The sequence below is a fragment of the Xiphias gladius genome, chromosome 3 (genome assembly GCF_016859285.1).
Source record: "Xiphias gladius isolate SHS-SW01 ecotype Sanya breed wild chromosome 3, ASM1685928v1, whole genome shotgun sequence".
Taxonomy (NCBI): Eukaryota; Metazoa; Chordata; class Actinopteri; order Istiophoriformes; family Xiphiidae; genus Xiphias; species Xiphias gladius.
In genome coordinates this window covers 16,823,799-16,844,885 of record NC_053402.1, presented here as the reverse complement: position 1 = coordinate 16,844,885, position 21,087 = coordinate 16,823,799, and the positions used below count along the sequence as shown (strand labels likewise).

The 21,087-nt window shown below is 40.3% G+C and overlaps 1 protein-coding gene across 5 annotated transcripts in view; it reads right to left on the bottom strand.

The window, feature by feature from the left end:
• The window catches only part of pbx4 (pre-B-cell leukemia transcription factor 4), a 31,968-nt gene that overhangs the window by 5,464 nt on the left and 5,417 nt on the right, over positions 1-21,087 (bottom strand). For 3 of the 5 annotated variants that reach the window (XM_040158767.1, XM_040158776.1, XM_040158758.1), the window contains 4 exons: positions 5,947-6,191; positions 4,868-5,058; positions 4,447-4,582; positions 3,958-4,114 (listed from right to left, as the gene is read on the bottom strand). In XM_040158767.1, coding sequence (XP_040014701.1) covers positions 3,958-4,114; positions 4,447-4,582; positions 4,868-5,058; positions 5,947-6,191 — 729 coding nt within the window. Of the gene's footprint in view, positions 1-858; positions 963-2,936; positions 2,940-3,957; positions 4,115-4,446; positions 4,583-4,867; positions 5,059-5,946; positions 6,192-21,087 lie in introns of all 5 variants that reach the window. The other 2 variants (XM_040158795.1, XM_040158785.1) reach the window with 2 other exon arrangements.

Below are 21,087 nucleotides of genomic sequence, written 5' to 3'. Positions count from 1 at the left end.
CCATCAAATTCATGACTCTCCCTTAAACCACTTCTGCTCTAAATGAAATGACAGACTGCCACTGAAGCCAAAAGGCAGGTCATTTTTTTTTTTTTTTTTTTTTTTAAATTGTTAAATCATTAGACTATATAGTGCTTAACAGCAGAAATCTGTGGATCCCTCCAAAACTATATATATCTATTAATAGACAACAATCACAACGACAGTTCAGTTTGAGGACATTTCTTTGTCTACACAGGTGAAGGGGTGAATATATGGAGATATGGGATGGAGGAATGTTTGGAAGGGCAGGGAAAAAAAACGACAAAAAAGGCAGGAGGCTGTTTGAAGGGTTGGAAGTGCAGGACGACCTATAGGTTGAAAAACTGACCAGTCACCACAGGGTTTGCTGTTTCAATCCCCAGCCCTCATTTGTGGGAATATTCCACACAGCTCTATGCTAACAACTACAAGAGTACTGAGGAAGGCCCTGATGCCCCTAACCAGGTCTAGGGGATCTGCACTGAAACACACACTGTGCTCTCTCAAGAAATACATGTGGGTAGCGACTATATGTACACGGAACTATGGAAACATATGAAATAATTCAAATTTAAAGAGCCTTTTAAAAAAAACAAACTTATTCCTTCTCTAGTGAAGCCAAAAGCTCTTCAGGGGTCACTGTACAGAGCAAAGATGGGTCAGTTTGTGTGTGCTTGTGCTAGGGAAGGAGTTGATGGGGTCAAAGGTAAAGCCAGAACGGGATCTGAGGAGAGGTCGAGGTCGAAAGGAGCTATGCAAAGGGTGGGTATCCAAGGATTGTGGGTGGTCTGGGTTAACAGCATCGAGGTCAACTCTGCAGCTGTCCTCACTGCATACCTGCGACTGTAGAGAGGGGGCGATGTTGTGACCCTCCCCGTTGAGTGAACGCAGGCCTAGGTAGGCGTCGCCTGTGTGAGACAAACTGTATGACCCTGGTGACCCTGCAGGCAATATATATATAGCCAATATCCAATCAGCCCCACCACAGTGCAATGGGGTCAAGAGGTCACCACTGGTCATGGACCTTGACCAAGTAGCACTAAATTTTAATAACCAGCTTCAATATGAGGGTTACTGTTCTCAGCAGATTATTCTGAAAAGGTCATTTTACAAGGCTAAAAGCATAGTTTCTCATTGGCATAACTTGCAACTATCAGCTGCACGTACTAACTGTGTTCCCCAGTTAGAAAATAAAACCATAAAAAACAAGAGGTCTATGCAACTGCAACATTTGCAAACACGCATTTTACAGCTGCAAAAAACAATTTACCTTCTTTGGCTGAGCCGCCCTTCTGTGCAAATTATAGACTGTGCCTTTGATAAATGGTAGGAGAACTGAACGTCACAAACACCTATCCAGTTCCCCATAGTTGGTTGTGTTTATCCATCATCGTGGTTACAATCCAGCGAGGGCAGGTAGGACAGGGATGTATAAAGGTTATAGTATACTTAAAACAAACTGCTGCTCAACACCTGATAGTGACAGAAAGCTACTTTCCCACAGTAACATTCACTGCTTGTGTTAGCTACATTTGAGTTCCTTTCCAGATAAGGAAATTCTTGTAGGAAACCTAAATTATTACGACAATTTTGACCAACTGTGTGACATTCAGATTACAAAGTTTGTCTATATTTGGTCTTATACTTGGTATAATCAATTTAAAATTTTAAGACATGGTTTTGGTGTACGTAAGATATCCTGTGAATTGATTCATTTGGTGTCTGCCTATAGTGGTTGCATTCGTACTCCATTCTTATCACGGATTTCACCACTAAGGTTTAAAATAGTGAAATCTAGTTTAATACTTTGATGAAAACGGTAGTTGAAAAAAAACTAACATTGATCATAATTTGAACTGAACATCTGAACATTAATGAACTATAGACCACTGCACACATCTGCTCAATCAGTGACTTATGTTGTACTCCCTCTTACTATCTGATTAATATCCTCTTTTTCAGTGCAGCTTGCTGCAGCACTACCATTGCTCTGTCATGGAATTTCATTTAGTACCAAAAATAAATAAATAAATAAAAAAAAATAAAAAAAAGGCACATGTCTGACACCACTCGGGCTCTCATTACTATTATGACTTATTATAAACAAAACCAAAAAAAAAAAAAAACCTCTCTATCACAGACATCTTCATGTCCCAAGTTTGGCCACTCTAAAAAGGCTTAAACACTTAATTTTGAGTACATGGGAGCTATATGAAAAGAACTGACTAAATGAATCAAACACCTGAATGATCACCTACCTGGTCCATTCAGCTTCCTTAGCAAATTGGGGTTACTGTGTTATTACTATGTGCTGCATGTGGCATAATTGTTTAAAAAATAAAGAGTATGTACTACATAGATAGACGGAAAGATAATGGTTACTCACATAAAAAAAGCAATTAAACAAGCAAATAAATTTACAATGGGATGATTTTCAGAAAGGCAATATGAAAGATGGACAGAAAGTACTTGAAGCTGACATAAATCCAGTCCCTCCACCTTTTATCCCCGAATATCACAACAGTCCCAAGTTATATTACAGAGTTTTGAAAATATGGAAGGTTAGAAAAGCATATAACACACAAAATATAGCACAAGATGAATGCATATCTTGGCTGACAGACAAGCAAAGACCAAAGCTGCCCACACTGCACAAACCAAACGAGCAACAACTTATAAGAAATATGGCTGGAAATACAATACAGTCAAATTGCTTTCTTGTAAAAATAATGAGATTAGCTAAGCCATCCTAGGGGGAAAAAAAAAAAAAAAAAAAAAAGTTGATATTACTGCTTATTATTGTCCAAATTTCATTAATCTTTGGTTGCTTCTTTATTAGATTTAGAATCCTTTATTTGATGTCATGATTGAGAGACAACTTATGCTCACTGAGCACTTTATTAACATCTGTGCACCTGCTTATTCATGCAATTATCAACTCAGCCAATCATGTGGCTGCAGTGCAATGCATAAAATCGTGCAGATACAGGTCAGGAGCTTCAGTTAATGTTTACATCAAACATCAGAATGGGAAAAAAATGTGATCCCCGTGACTTCGAAACATGGCATGATTGCTGGTTTGTGTATTTCTGAAACTACTCATCTCCTGGGATTTTCACACACAACAGTCTCTGGGGTTCTTACTCAGAATGGTACGAAAAACAAAAAATATCCATTAAGCGCAAGTTCTGTGGACAGAAACACCTCGTTGACGGGAGAGGGCAGAGGAGAATGGCCAGACTGGTTGGAGCTGACAGAAGGGCTCCAGTAACTTTGACACTCTTTACAACTGTGGTGAGCAGAAAAGCATCTCAGACTGGACAACATGTCGAAACTTAAAGGTCGATGGGCTACAACAGCAGAGGACCACGTCGGGTTTCACTCCTGTCAGCCAAGAACATAAATCTGATGCTGCATTGAGCACAGGCTCACCAAAACTGGACGCCTGAAGAGTGGAAAAATGTAGCGTGGTCTGATGAATCTCGATTTTTGCTGAGAAACAGTTACCCAGTAATAGTATGGTGTTCCTAATAAAGTTCTTGCTGTGTAAATGCAGCCAGAAGGTAAAAGTGGGCACTTAATAGTTGGCTTGCTGAAGCTGTATTGGATGAGTAAAGACTGTGTCTAGGTTTCTGATTACAAACAGGTATATAATATATTTTGTTCGCTGAAAATGAAGATTTACCGATGATTTAATGCAAAATAAATAATATAATTTCACATGGCTCTGAACAGACAGTGAGGCAGCTATCTGGAAGTATATTTGTTGTGCAGTGTGGGTTTTCCTTTGGATTATCAAGTCAGCCAATGATATAGTCACTGTGTGGTTCAATTGGGTTAAGTTGTGTGTAAAAACGCAAGCGTATGTAGAGGAACTGAAGCCTGTTAATGAGAAGTGGCAGGGCTTGTAGGAAGATGAGATGGAGCACGTGGTACCTGAGTTGGGTGTTGCTGGAGAATTGGCCTGGCTAGCCTGCGCTGACACATTGGCAGCATCCACCGCCGTTTTAACTGCGTAGAGATTCGCTTCCTCCTGGAACTTACCAATGTTCTTCTTGTAGCGTATTCTCTTGTTGCCAAACCAATTAGAGACCTGAGGGACAGATGGATGTCAGATATTTTAATGCAATGTTTCCTTTGCATTCATTTAGCTGTTGTAGCCTCACTGTTGTAGCCAACTCAGCTAAAAAAAAAAGTTAAACAATGAAAATTAATCAAGAAAAAAATTTAGTTTTTTAAACTTATAATAGCACAAAACAAATAAAATCCAATGACAGCCTTTTTAAAATTAGTTATAAAGTATGTACCGGTACTGATCTTGAAACAGATACAGGTGATCCTGTCAACCGAAATCATCTCAACTTCCACAAAAACCGCTACAGTTTCCTTTTACTGTCATGGATAACAGCAGTGTTAGCAAGTCACCTGAGACACAGTGATCCCACACTTTTTGGCCAGTTCCTCCTTGGCTTCCTCACTAGGGTAAGGGTTAGACAAGTGGGAGTAGAAATACTCGTTCAGCACCTCTGTAGCTTGCTTGTTGAAATTGCGCCTCTTACGTCTGACACACAGAGAGAAAATATAATGACCCAAGTGCTTGGAATGTAGTCAATGTGCTCAGATCACTTCAGCCTTCAAGAAAATAAACAGCCATCTAGCGCACGCACACACACACACACACACACACACACACACACACACACACACACACACACACCCTTTCTCACATATTCTCACACACACACACACACACACCCCCTTTCTCACACACACACACACACCCTTTCTCACACACTCTCACACACACACACCGATGAAAATACCAGCTAGACAAACACAGACAGACCTGGCATCAAGGAAGCGTGAGCGCAGAATCATGACGGCCTCGCAGGTGCTCTGTTTGAGCTGCATCTGAATGGAGCTGAACTTGCGGTGGATGATGGCCACCATGCGCTCAATCTCCTTGGGAGAGATGGGCCGTGTGCGAGACTGCTCTCTCAGCAGGTTCATTACATGGTTGGTGAACTCACTGCAGGCCTGGACCGAGGGGAGAGAGAAAGGAGTTGAATGCTATTGTTAAAAGATAGTCCAAGCACAGATTCTATCCAGTGCCATGACTGTGATGATGAAATGTAGGCCTTGGCTTTCCGACTCCCCTGTGGATCAGATGCCTTTGCAATTAAAAAAAAAACAGACTAATAGTAGAATACTTGATTTGTTAGTTACTAGTAGCATTTGAACCATAAAATACAGTCAACAGTACTGGTTCTCAACCTACATCAGTGAAACATCAGGAAAGGGTGGGCTGGTGTCATTAAGTGGTGGCAATGTGGTCGTGGAAAGAACACGATCTCGATGCCTGTTCGTACCAAAAATGAACGTTTCATGTGTAACAAAATGTGTGTGTGTCAAAATGAATTGTCATTCTTTATAATGAAGCCACCGTCTTCATCCACCCATGTTACTGAAGCACTTAAATTTCAAGTAAGGCACACTGACCTAGAGTACACAAGAACGCAAAATGAGAACCGACTGGTTAGATTTGAAGTCACCTGGTACAGTCTTTGTTTGAATGATACCTACAGACTCTTAGCTGCTGAGGCATGCGTTTGTCAATCCCTACAAGTTTTCATTCCACACTACGGTAGCTGCTAAGAAAATTTAAAATACATAGAAACACGGAAACAGAGGTAAACAGTCTTGTAGTGTTGCATAGTTGAAATGAAATTGTTATGGTCACATTATAAAAGTACAACAGTTTACTGGACATTTCCTTTTACTTGGCACATAATGACTGTTACCAGACTGACGAAACCAGGCACAGATGAATTAAGTTTCTGACTCTGACTATTAATTTTAATATAACATGTTAATATTTGTGGATAACAGTATATGTTCAAGCATTTAGGTCTGCTCAGCACACACCTGCTCGTACTTCTCCAGCTCAGAATGATATATCTGGCGGATCTGGGCAAGCTTGGCTCTGTAGTCGGAGTGTTCGATGCTGCTGTCAGTGGGTGAGCCCCCTGCTGCCGCTGCTGCCGCAGCCGCCGCAGCCGATCCACCGCCCTTCTCTGGTCCTGACACCCCCTCTGCTAGCAGCATGTTGTCCAACCGCATGATCTGGGGATCTGGGGGGTCCTCCTCCTGCACACCTCGTATACTCAGCACTGGACAGTAGAGTGGATGAAGCAAAGGAGTTAAGCAGGCAAAGTTAGTATTAACTTGTTTTGAGAAAAAAAAAAAAAAACACAACAACTTTGTTGCAGTCTGCCCCAAGCCAGAACACCTGTCTAGGTCTGAGAAAAACGTGGTGGTTAAAAAGTTTTTGAAAACTGACAGACCACACAATTCCTTTTAAGAAAAAGGCTAATACTGTGGGTTCTGGATGTGCATAGGAAGACATTTTAACACTTCTAAAATTCAAAGAAGTGCAGCCCTGTCAAAACCCAGTCAAGTTTCTCCCCTGAGTCATTGCTATGAGCGCCCGGCTGAATTCTCAATGAGCCTGAACTTCCTCTAAATAAACAGCAGAGGGCAGTGTGGTCCCTCAGTGGCAACCTGCCAGAGACAAGGGCATGAGGCATGGGACCAGTAATGGGAGTGCATGTGCTGTCACTATGAGCCCCAGTGGCCATAAGTATAGTTATCAGTCGCTGCTCTCCACCACTGTATTATACCAGGACCTCTGTCAGCCTGCAGCCATGCTCTCATCTCTCTCTCTTTCTTTCACACATACACAGACACACTCCCTTAGAGATACCACTTTGTTACTGAAAAGTTTTAAGTACAGACAACCATGTTTTTCTTCAGAGTCTGAAGCTTTTAACTCTTAACTAAATTTCCTCTTGCCCCTTTTGCTTCTCTATCATTCAACTTCAGAAAATAAGGGAAGGAACTTGGTATAACAATTCAATTTCTTTGGCACATTATTTACTGACAGTTAATTTATTTTTTTAAAGGTAATAATGAATGAAACATGTTTTATTACAGCATCAACACACTGAATTGTAAAATAATTGTAGAGTTTGGATCTGCTATAAAGTGGCTAAACAATAGTTGTACTTTTATTGCATCTATTCAAAAAGTGATTTTTAGTATTAAGAAGTGCAAAACATTACAGGTCGAATAATTGATCGATTCATTTGATTAATCAAATTAGGCAATCAAGAGAAAATGAAACGGCAACGACTTTGATAATTGAATTAACTTTTCCCTAAATTTTTCAAGCAAAAACATACAAACAAACAAACATTCACCGCTTCCAGTCACTCAAATGCGAGTATTCCATAATTTCCTCTACTCAATATACCTCTACCAAACTGAATACCGTTGGGTTTTAGACTGTTTGTGCAATGAAGCAATTTGAATCAAAAGGCGTCAAATTCAGGTCTATCTGAAAGTTTGTAGACTAAACAATTAACCAATTTCTCTAGAAAATAATCAACAGATTTATTGATAATTGTTAATCACTAGTTGCAGCCCTAAAACGCATGTCCACTTGCAGGGTAGAAAAATTACATCACTAAGGATTATACTGCCAAACTTAAATTTGAGTGAAATAGTCAAATTAATACATTTTAGTCTATATCTGCATTATGAAAGTAAGGAAGTTGTCAATGGAATGTGCAATGTAAACTAAAATGGAGACCAGAGCAAAAAGGTTAAAATGTGCTGAAATTTTGAAATACTGGTTCAGAGTCCCAAATAAACACAGTAGTATGTCCACATTTATGCTGATCCTTACAACTGGAGACTAAAACAAGGAGGTAAGAGCCAATTTCGACAGCAGTGAAACCAGACAGGATACTGAAGGAGACAGACGCTAACAATATGGATGACAAGATTAATCCCAGTGGAAACTAGCTGGCATTAGGTGCTTGTCCTCCTTAAGGATTACACTAGGCAGTCAAAGCTCATCATCAAAGGTTAGGGGGTGCATGAATTTACTCATTCAGAGCTTCTCTTGTTAGCACAACTTTCACAATTCTTAAGTCTTTATGTTGTTGTCAAAGTTTCCCTGTAGAGAGTCATACTGAAAAACAAGTTTGCAGACGTGGAGCATTCAGAGCTAACAAACGAGTAGGGCTGTACTGTAGGGCTAACAGATGTGAAAGAAATGAGGACAAAAACAGTTTTGCTAAAAGTTTCCAAGTGCTTTGGAGCAGATGAGTTTTCGCTTTTTCAAACTTCATTTGATAAATGAGTCTGTTCCACCATTTAAGGCCTCTCGTAGCAAAGCATCCAGCCCCCCCCTCCCTTTTTTTTTTTTTCTTGTTCCTTCTTGCCTGTTTCTTTCCCTCTGCTTAGGTCTCTTCTCTCTCCAAGACACATTCCTGCTCTGCTGCTCCCCCATCTCAGGGCTCAGGAATGCAGCAGACCCAGCCGCCTGAACTAATGACCCTGATTCGCCCATCTCCTTCCCTCCTCTTTTTCTTTCCTTTCAGTCACTCTCATTCGATCTCTGCACTTCTTAGTTAGTCAACCTATAGCTAATTTAGTGATCGGGTACCTGAAGTATTTGTTTTTTTTCTGATAGTATGTAGTCATGTCCATTCACTGAGAAGTACAAGTGGCCTACAGTGAAGAGGGCAACTGTGGCTCTTGAAGCCTCTCACCTCTCCCCCCTCCCTTTTGCCCCCACTTCTCATTATGGCCCCCAGCTGTAGCCTAATGCCCCTACATTCCCCTAATTACTCCAATTAAGCTGTGATTACCCACAATTGTACTCATGCACAGTCTAGTGGCCTAGTGGTATTATAGCAGCTGTTGAGATGAGTTAAGATACTGCACAGAAAAGGAGCACATGACATGGACGCACGTAAAAAAAAGAGTCTTCCCCTCACAGATCGGCCATGAGACCCCTGAAACATACTGTTAACGGTTACAAAAAACCTACAGGTCTGAGAACTAGCTGGCTGATTTGCTCCTAAATCTAGACAGGGTTTCCTTTTGATCAACTGGCTCTTGCCATCGCCATTGGGCTAGTTTTATTACTGAGAGACTAAAACTACAGTGCTGTAAAATACTTATATTCCCTTTTTTGAATAGGAAGACATCTTAAGGCCCACAGCCTGCATCCACAGCTCTTAGAAATCACACCATTATGCACACGTTACCACCCTAGCTGAGCTGTGTGGCATTGAGAGACGACACGAGCAACACATACTATGAAATATTCAGGGTACCCAGCTGGGCTTTCACTGCATACATAATCATTCTCATTTCTGCACAGCCAATGTGGAAACAGTGTGCCATACAGACACAACACACAGTATATGAAGTGGTGCAGGTGACGGTGAACAACCTAACCACTAGTGTAGCGCTGTACATTAACTGTAATGCCTTCCACACATAGAAATAGATAAGACTTAAACGCAGTCAGTATATCATTGCTCAGCTCACAGCACAAGCTTTATCCTTGTCTGTCTTTTCCCTCGCTAGCATCCCCCTTTTCACTCTGTCTCCCCCCAACACACATCCCCTCCCCCTCTCCCTTTCAGCACACCCCCACCCACCTCCCCAAGTGCCCCCCCTCCCTCCCTCTGTTCTCCATTTCAGTCGAGTTCTCCATGTGAGCCGCAATCCCTCATGCTGTCAGCCCCCCCCTCTCCCTCTCTCTGTAGACAGACAGGATTAGCATTTTAATTGCATCAGCTCCCTTGGGTATTCTCAGCCTTTCACTGGGAGAGAGAGAGAAGGATAGAGAAGGAAAAAAAGGGGAAAAAAGGTAAGGGGAGAGAGAGGGTAGAAGGAGAACCAAGGAGAATTGAAAAAAGGAGTCACAGGAGAAGATATGTGTGCGAGAGAGGAAGAGACAGAGAGAGAGAGAGGGGATACAGGAACATACAGAATCCAGAGTACAGACGTGCCAGAGAGCGAGCGAGCCAGAAAGAGAGAAAAGATAGGACTGTGAAAACATCAGTTTTTCCTTTCATTACAGACAAAGAATTCAGATAGAGAATGGGCCACAGAGAGATGGTTTTCACAATGAAAATATGCTACATGAATATGCAAATTTAGCTCACAAAAACTGCAAAAACATATCTCAACTGCAGCCCAGGATATATGATAGGCAAACCTGTGCTTAAGAACTAATACTGCAAAATATAAAATAGCATCTGGGAAATACAAAAATGCAGCTAGGGAAAATAATAACTGGGGGCGGCACTACCTATATTACAGGACTCTTCACTGTTTTATCAGAGACATTTTCACCCTTAAAAACAAATTAAACTTTGAAGCATAAATGACTAACAAACCTCTTCCTGAACCTTGCACGACACAGAGAATGGTTTCTGAACACCTATCAGGCTGAATTTGGTTTCTAGGCTCCATGAACCATGGCTCTATCATGACAAAATTTAGAAAAAAAAAAAAAAAGTACCTTAAGTTGAATATTGACAAAACCCAAATCTGACCAGACCTGATTTTTATTTTTCATAATATTCTTGTGTTGTTTTCTTGTGTTGACTTCCGCTATGCAGAAAAACAGATGACTGGCATTAGAGAACAGAGAGGAGTTTTGTCGAGGTCCTTGACCTTTAAATCCATGTGGTGAAAATACAAACTTCACCTTCTTTATGTCCAGTTAGTCAACCAGTAAAATCTGTAAATCCAATATCACATGCTAACACCACGACTAGCAGTCTTCAGCAATCTGAATAGGAGCCTTGATGCCAATGGCACTTACTTTACAAAATCATATTTTTATAACAATTGATTCATATCTACTTTCACAAACAAGCTTCTCTGTGCATATAGGATTTTGATTTACCATGCCATTTTGGTAGAATATGGGTTGCTCGAAAAAAAGGGGCTTCAGTGAGTAAAATGTTGCCTTGGGCAAGTTGTAGAATATGGCATTAAAACTTAAGAACTAGCATTAAAAATGAATAATTTTCCTGATGGGCTTTTTGCCAAATGGATATTGAGAAAAGGTGTATTTCAACTGCAAATGCAACATAAAAAGTGTGTACCCCATTCTTCTAAAATGGTGTTTTTTGTGGATTACAGTCAACTTAATGAGCCCAATCCATATGTCCTTCCTACTTTAAGCAGCTCACGCTAATCAGCATCTGTTTGGGTAGTTCACCAGAGTCCTGTTGCACGCAGCCCCTTACTCTGACACACACACACAAACGCGCGCACACACACACACACACACACACACACACACACACACACACACACACACACACACACACACACACACACACAGAGGGAGCGGTGTAAGCATTCAGAGTAAACACAGTGTGGTCTGATTAAGGTGTGAATTGGAGAACTCACACCTTGGGCAAACACAACACTTCAGCCCAACACATCATCAATCAGCCCTTAATTAACTAAAGAGAGAGGCTTGGACACTCGAGCGATGACTACGTGTACCCCCTTGAATGGTCACACACAAACACACTGTCACACACACAAACTCTGATGAGGGACAGATCAATTTGTGTTGTCACTTAATCTGCACAAATAGAAGCCAATAAAGGATCTATGATGTGTTTTCTCTATGCCTATCATTTATATGAATAGCAAATTATTAAAACTATTTCCCTGATAGCCATTTCCAACAGTTTTTTTACAGGTCAAAAGTAAAGGAAGCTGAAAAACAGTGAATCAAAGCTATACCTAAATTTTAAGAAATACTGGCAATGTTAAAATGAAAATATTGTTTGTAATAATAAAACTAACAATATTAAAAAAACAAAAAACAAAGGACAAGCAGTAACTCGGTGCACATGCGATTATGACTGGCACAAACTACAAAATAGTTTTGAGTCATTTTTTAATTTAAAAACTTGACCCATCAGACACAATCAGGGAATATTTTTTCCATGTTTGTATACTTCAAAAATAAAAAGAAACAAAAAATATAGTGGGATGGCCTGTAAAATCTGAAAATAGAAATCATGTGAAGCAAGTCACTCGCATCCTAACAAAATGAAAACTTACTTAATTCCTCTAAAATAAGACTGAAAAAATACTCAAAACAAAGTGATACTTTGGGTGTTTGCATGGATAAAATGATGGGCTTACAACCAAAAAGAAGTGCAACAATTAGCTTGAGTCACTAATAGGGCTGATCCCAAAAACCATTTTTGGGGATTTCACAGCTACGGTGAGAATTACCCACGAATATTCCAAGGGAGGGTGCAGAGAGACAAGCACAAAAATCCGACTTCAACATTATACACTGTGAGCCTGTAGTTCACACTAACATCAGCCATAATAGAAAAAATAAAAATACTAGCAGTTGCAATACAGCTAAGCCGTTACTTATAGTTTTCAGGTGATTTGCCAAATTGTTTCCTTAGGCATATCTAGCACCTGACTTTTCGGGGTCATCTTCGCAAATCTGGAAGTTATTCCAGACACTTGACTTTTTCAACATCTTGCTAGCGTAGTTGTAACTTGTAAGTCTGTCACATGGTCACATGTCACTGTCCTGGTGTCAGAGTTGGTAATGTTGGATGGGAGCTCTGATGCACAAACTATCACTAAGATTGAATGTCCTTGTCAGAGAATGACTAATAGTAATAATAATAATAATAATAATAATAATAATAATAATAATAATAATAATAATAATAATAATAATAATAATAATAATAATAATGCGGATGCATAATGAATACTTTTGGATTACTATTTCTTATTTCTCGGCTGTTTGGGATTTTTGAGGTAATGCATATATAATAACAAAAAAAAACAAAAAACACCAGCAGCATTTAAATACTGATTGGACGTCGATTACCATTTGAATGTTGGAAGAAGCTGCAGAGCTTTGAGGCATTTGAGTCAGCCCTAGTCGCCCAAGTGTGGGCAGGCTGACCAGCTGAGGTGGTTGAAGTTTTAATCAGCCGTGTTTGCTATCATAATGTCAACACAGTATGTCTTTCATCATGTACTTTCCTTGTGTTTCTGAGGAATCCGTATTTTATCTGTGCTTCCACTTTGACTAGCAAGCTCATCCAGATAGCATGAATAGCATTAAATAAACAGAACTTGTGTTGCAATGAGTGTAAAGATGTCTGCTCACAGCTTGTGTTCAACAGTCACCTCAGAAAACATGGTTCAATTTGAAGAATACTGCCAGTTTAACTAGAACCAAACAATACATTGATATATTATTTTAAGTGACTGACCAATATTAGATTTTTAAAAATATATATATTTTAGTGTCAATACGGCACAAGTGCTAAAACAAGTGATGTTTAAAAGGATATAGTAAGCCCTGTTGAGCACATGTGACTAAACCACTAACATAACATCTCTAGTCCAGTACAGTTCTGCACACAGAGATAGACAGAGAGACATGGAAGAAAGAATTTTAAATGTCACAGGAGGAAGACGAGGATGACGAAGAGCACCTAAGCAGGAGGCTTGTTATAGCACTACTAGGATCTTCCCCCAGTCAACTCTCATCAGGCCAGCTGCCTCCTGTGCTCATTAGCACAGACTCTTAAGGAGCTCCTAAAGACTTTGTGAAAAATGAACGCTCATTTGAGAGGTCGTTAATTTGCACTGTTATGCAAATTAGGTGGCAATTAAGCGATAGATCAGAAGAGCAGTGCCCATTTATAACAAGTGAACAAGCATTATGACACAGTCAGATGGTGCCAGAGAGAGCTGAGGCTACATAGTTAGTCTGCACAGGTCCAATGTACCGGTTTACTGAGGAATAAAAATCACTGTGCCTTTAATATGTAAGGCTGCTCAGGATAACAATTTACCAGTGGTTTTACAGGAGGATATCCGTAACTGACTCTGCTAACAAGTGCACACATACAGTGGCCTCCAAAAGTCTGAGACCACTTTCCCATGGCCTCACTGTAAATGAGTGCACATACTACAAATCGATACTGTAACAACAACTAATCAACCTCCCAAAATATGGCCTTAATCGAGATTAGCCAACAGTATCACTACATCAGTCCATCCATCTAGACTGATGAAGAGTACCACAATCTTAAAAGGAGCACGGGCTTCCCAGTATCTGTATTAACCCAATGCATACCCCTAATCATAGGGTGGGTATAGTATACCTCCCTCCCTCCACCAGCCCTGATGTTTCCATCTCTCCCCTGCATTTATGACATGGTGTGAAATATACAAACATACCGTCTAGGACAGCATTGTGCACTACTGCAGAGGGGTGGAAGGCTCCCATCAATTGTAATTAATCCTTAATTAGTCAGGATTAGGAGCTAGGCTCCGACACACTCCCACCCCACCACCAAACTAATGCAATCCAGCTGAGACCACATTTACATATCTTTAATTAAAGAGACGCCAGCTTCCTTTAAGAGTAAAGCCTAAAAGCAGTGTGAGAGGCATACATGCTGAGGGGGCGGGGGGCAGATGAGATGAAGAGGTAGGAGTCCGCCCTGTGGTTGAACCTCGACCAATACTGATGGGTTACTCAGTCTGTCCTTTTTGCTTTTTGATGGAAATAAATTTGTGGATCCAAAGTAAGCCATAAACGTACAAATCATGGTGCCTCGCCTATCATGTCACTCTGACCAATTATATTTCAGGAGTGTCTGTCACCAGTATGTTGGTACCCATTTCCTCAGTGTTGTGAGTTTTAATTGCTGCCCTTTAATTCAGTAGGTACATCCAAAGAAATAGGTGGGAAAGTAATTTCATTTTCATTTTCTGTTTGGTTTCAGTGTTTTTAAGATCCCATTACTTGTTTCAACTATGAAGCAAATGGGTAAATGCTAGATCAATATGTGAGGCGTGAGAGAGACAGATCATACCTGAACCAGAAAATACATAATTTATTATCATACTGTATATACACACAGGCTTCATCTGGTAATGTTTTACCCCATGATCTCAACTCCTCTTCCAATAAACCTACTGCTTTGGCGTCAAAAGTGTAAACTGTGTTTACGCCAAATTGGATTAAAAAAAAAAAAAAAATCCTCGAGTGGGCGCTTTTCCTAATCTAACCATGCAATACAGTAACATAATCCATGTTGTTAATGCCTGTCAGCTATTAAAAACTCTTATACCCAGTTGTTCATATCCAGCCACCCTGATCTCCCTGGAAAACTGAGCGACAGCATAGTCAAATCACTGCCCTTGGTGAATCTTGGTCAAAAATCATAATTCTGCAGTCTTAAGGGTGAAGGATTCCACTAAGCTTTTCCCTTCCTACAACACACTCCGGACAGCAGTTCCCCATGTCAATATACAGAGGCCCAGTTCCTCGAGGAATAGGACCACATGGGAAAATCAGTTGGCCCACACACCATTAGGCCTAGGCTAAAGATTGGGGTGCTGTGACTCCCCAGTTTGAGTTTGGAGTGGGGGGTGGTGGTGTGTCTGTCAGGGCAAGGGGTCTTTGTGATATTAGCCGTCTGCCAATCTGGTTCGGGGAATGGACACCGAGTAATTACTCCTGCTCTTAGTGCCTCATCAATCTCCCTGTATTGCTCCTGCACCCCCCCACCCAAACACAGTCTATCTTTTTTCATTCTCTTCTGCAAAGGAGCAAGAAAGAGAGAAAAAAAACGACTGAGTGGCAGGACACGACAAAACAAAACAGAGATTTCTTAGAAACCAATGAGATAACACACTACTGCATACAGAGTGTAAATATAAAACAGACTCTTTAAAATATAAAACCCAGGGATTTGACCAAGTGGATGGCCCATTCTCATTTAAGACCCTGGTGTCAGTAAAACTGAAAACTGCATGTTTGTTACTTTCACATGGGTCACATTTCTGCACCAAACTATTTTTATCTTGTTACTGATTTTGTCTTAAAAAGCACTGTATGCATTTCCTCGTAAAACTATAATAAAATACTTCCCACAGGTTCCTAACAACTCATAAAATTTTATGGCTTTGTTCCAAATTGGGCTCTTTGAAAACTACTAATAATTAAGTTGTTTTAATGAGGCATGTGATTCACCAGACTTTATGTGCTGTACTCTATCAAAGTTTGTGGAATAGAAACATCTAAATGAATCATGTGATGGTGAAAGGGTTTTTCCTTACAAAAATTGCATGCTGCCAACTGATCCTCTGGTGTGTGATGTTTTGTTGTTAACGTTCATGCATGTCCTCTAAAATAAAAAGGTGTACAAATTAAAATGATATTTCTAAAGACTAAAAAAAGTCATGTTTATTCTAGCTGTGAATAAGCTCATGGCAACTATGTGTGACTTTTAATAAAGTTGCTTTGTTTTAGTGTTTTTACGACTACAATCATGCTGTAATTCAATTAACATGTAATTGAGGCCATTTGGTTGCTGAAATGATCTAGTAATGCCTACAGATAAACTGATTGCTGTGAATACAGGTAAGGTAATAATTTGATTAAGGGACTTGCATGGTCTGCATAAACATTACAACCCCAATGAGCTGATGTAACATACACTGTTTAATAGTATGGTTACTGTCTGAAAGACCCAACAGGCTAGCAGCTGTGGCGCCGGAATGAGTTTTGAAGTGGGGGGGCATCCAGGTTTGGATGACATAATAGGCCAGTGAACTCTTTCATGTCAACTTCCTTTCATTCTCAGCCTAGTCTACCATCTTTGTACAACTAAAATATGACAATGACAAGAAATGCATTCCCTCTTCTCATCAAGATATTTCCAGATCAAAATTGTGGCAGCTTTTTTTTTTTTTTGTTAGTGCAGTGGTCCACCAACAAGCAGTGAGCGTGCAAGGCCTTCTACGGTGCGAGGCAGTCTTCTGATAAACACTTCATGTGCGTTCTTACATCGGAAATTAAGGTCAAGTGGGTGTCCTGTTTACAGACCCTTATGTTTTTCACTCTGAGAACTGTTGCACTGTAACCAATCAACCAACCAACCAGTTAATGTTTCTTTTTAATAAGATTTGACACAGAATCAAAACTCACGGCCTATTAAAACTAACATCCAATACGCCTACTATCATACAAATAGACAGCATTGCAGCAGGGCGAGGTTTAGTCCCCTAGGCTTATTTTCCAAAGTACTGAGTGCGCCTATCACTCCCAAATGACTGGCTGTGTTGGGCTGTCGCCGGCCTCAGTTCCCCGGCAGCATGTGTCCACACATATTGTAGCTGAAACAGCAGTGGCAGCTGCAACCAAAGGGGCAATCTCTCTCTCTCTCTCTCTCTCTCATATCAAGAGCCAGTGCCAGTGGTGGTGCACTCTCTATTAAAGGACATTATTGCCAATGTTCTACCTGGCTTAGACGTTACCACTTTATTACCATAAAACCTCTAAGTGGGGGGGGCCAAAAGTCTGGTGGTGGTGGTGGTGGTGGTGGTGGTGGGGGGGGGGCAAAAGCTAGTGACTAACAGAAAATAGTATAAGGATCCATTCAGATATATGTTACTCTACAAAGAAGCACAAAGGTCTGCGCTGGTGTGGGTGTGTTGCTACAGGTTACAGGACAGATAAAAAAAAATGAACCATTTTGAAGGCTTCTTAAATGCCAAGTTGCAGCATGGTGGTTTATTCTCCTTTGATGTAGGATTGTACAACTCTGGGAAATCAACACAACAGCCATATGTTTTTTTTAAACACATAGCGTCATTCCTAATAATTAATTTTGACGGCATGCAAAATATGCAGCAACAAATCCAATGAAGAACAAAGAAAATGTTTACTCTGAATATATTTGATTTTTATAAACTGTGATGAAATTGTAAAAATTAGTCTAAACTATAACTTTTGTATTCATTGATAAGCCATAATAACTAAAGGGGGGGAATGCTTTTCTATTAAATGTAGCAAGACGTAGCACTGAAAAAAAGAAAAGAAATATCGGAGAGGGAGTTCATTGAGTTTACTAAATCTCACCATTCATTCATCTTGTCAAAACATTAATAGGATGTGATGATGGGTTGTCAGCTAGCCGCTTTGCAGCATACTAGGTAAGTGCTGCTGGCTCTGCTGGCGGGCATCAACTGTGAGATTTTGGTGCTTGTAGGTGGTTAGAAAAATAAGAAACTTCCATCCAACATAGGTAGATATCACAGTCAAATTAAACAAACATTACAGATATGATCTTATTTTCAACCAAATAATTAACTCATTATTTGAGGAACTGAGCAATGTATCTGCTCTAAGAAAAAAACTCTCCAACCAACTCAAAGTGCAAAGCGAGGGGGGAGTGGCCTGTGGACGAGGCAGACAGCAATTATCCAGTGCCCCAAACACATTGTTAGGACAATGGCATTACTGGGCACCTAACACAGCAATCATCTGGCTCGAGTTAACATCCTACTGACCATAGGCCATCAGGGTGTTCTTGTTGTTAAACCTTCACTGATGTTACATGGGATATATAAGCTATATGAATAGTGGTGTACAGACACAGGCATATTATAAGAAAAGTGACTGGAACACTGACTTTTAATAATAAAAGGTGACAGAGACAGCCATTTCAGTCTTAGATAGGTAGGAAGCTAGCCAGTTTGCCACTGTTTCTACACAGCCGACTAGTGGCATTATCCCACAGACTCATTTATCAGACAGCTTATCAAGATGAGTGGCAAGTGTTGGGGTGTCAACTTGCCCAACTGAGGGGGAGGAGGGAGAGATTCTTAATACACTACGCTTTCTCCAAGTTATAAAAAACAAAAAAACAAACAAACTTATAGTCACTTTAATTCCAATTGAAATACTATTTTTATTTCCTTTCAATCTCGTCCAAAAATACACAACAGGGAATGTGCAGGCTTGAAAAAGAGGGACTCGAGCAGGGTGACAGAACAGAGTGAGTGACAGATTTCTTGTCATGTGTAAAGCAAAAGGCAAGCATACAAGTAAGGAGAAATGCCTTAAACATGCCCAAACTAAATGAAAAACTTCTGAGAGTAACTGCAGTGGCTTGTGAGAGATTTTGGCATAAGCTGTCCCATTGCACCAAGAGCTATTTTTACAGCAAATACCCATGAGAGTGAGGGAGAACAGAACTGAGTGGAGGCAAAGCCACTGGCTCTCAACTTTGATCATTCCCCTTCTCTCTCCATGTGCTTTAATTTCTTTTTTGGAGTGTGTCTTTCATAAAGTATTAATAAGAGTCAAATTTCACGCAGATGGAAATCATGTTTAATGTCAGAGCTCAGGACAACGCGGGCACTGTTGTAAAATCGGGGTGTTTTTTTTTTTTTTTTTGGGGGGGGGGGGGGTATTGGCATTTGCGCAGAACATTTCCTTTACAATGAAAACAATCTAACCAACTGCAGCACTCAGAGGAATTCACCTCCCATCCCCCACACCCCACCTCCCCCTCCTCTACCACCACCATTACATTACCATATCAAAGCCCCGAGTTCAGAGCAAGTCTTCTCTTTCAAGAATGGGAGCGAGGCAGCAGAAGGGAGGGGGAGAGGACAAGACCAAGGCAGTAGGAGTAGACCCAAGACCAAGTTTGCTTTTATCCCTGTTTGGTGTGTGCGTATGTGTGCAAGAGAGACAGAGTGTGTATGTGGGTGTGCTGACACAAGTGCATGTTTGTTAGTGAAAGAATACTGCAGAAAATCTGTGGATACTAGAGGACTACTGATTGGATCTTCCACAAGCTGCACTGAAGAGAAGTCAATTCACATTCCAGAGACACATAATGGGGCCTGCAGGGGGTCTGATGGAATAGCAGAGAAATGCCAAAGCAGGTACACAGTGCAGTAAGGAGGGCACTTTGTGGCAGATGGCCAGCAGAGTAAAGGCAAAGCCAAAGATCTCTATATCTCATGGTTGGCATATTCACCTCAACCATTCATCTGTTGTTAACCTATCTCCATGCCTTGTCTGTTTTTCTGCCCAGCTTACTGTATAAGTACTCACAGGCCCTCTCTCTAGTTTGCTGGGAGACTAAATGTGAAAATCAAAGTGAATGGCATTAGGGTAAATAAGACCACTGGTTGCCTGGGAAACAGTGTACCCTGCCCCACTCACTCAAGCCTAGCCTTTACTTTTCTCCCATCACTGGAGAGCAATAATACATTATTGACAGAGGGCCACAACAGGCAGCAGTGCAGCATTTTCAAATTGTATTTGAACAAGAGAGGTTTGCTGTTAGAAAATACACAAGGCAAATGAAATAGAGAAAAGCACACAGAAAGACAAGAACGGAGAGAGACTGGCACAGGGAGAGAAATCAAAAACCCACCCCATTCACACTAGCATAACCATCAATCTGCCATCCATCCCAAGCTTCCTCTTTTGAACCCCTCTAGAATCTGTCAGATAGCTGACTCGAATAGCTAATAAGATGATAATAAGCAGTATGTTTACTTTGAATAATTTTATGAATAACAGCAAATCTGAGATATTTGCAAAGGCAATAATTTCCATAAGATCATGCGTACCTGAAATTCAGAATTATTTGTTAAGACAGAGTCAGTAGTTTCTTATTGCTTGCACATTGTGTTTAGATGAAGGGATTGCACTGATATGCATTGAAATTTATTCTCAATGCACAATTACCCTGGTGTAGCTGTTTTAACAGTGGTGGAGAAAGAATATCTGTTTGTACTGAAATAGCATAACAGTTTAACTGTAAAGCAATAACCCCTGTGGAGTTTTTCATATCTGCCTCCTGTAAATCAGCTGTGCATTAACTTTTGGCTCCGGATCAGTTTTGATTGTTTAATCTAATCATTTAGATATGATAGTTTGAAGTAGTGGCAGCTGTAGGGGTAGCATCCGGTTTATATGCCCCTGCCTTAATATAGTAAATACTGCTGTTAAATTCAGTATCTAAGAGCCAGTTGGTTGCATCATTCACACAATGTCACATTACTGTTCATCATTTGAGATTGAAATTGACAAGAATTAAAATAATTTTAAAACAGAGTATATTTCTCCATTCAGGTACTCCAAGTCAAAATGGAAAATAATATTGCAATCTGATAAATAAGGATGTGAAGTAAACATGAGGAGTTGTTAGGATGTTCTGCAGCAAGTTCTGCTGTCCTACTCAAGTTTCAAAGGCACCGATCCACTAAGATTAGTTTCAGCTGGTAAGTGTCCAAAAATAAGTAAAGTTTCCATTACTATGCTGCAAAAACAACAAACAGTAATGCATATTTTAGAACGAT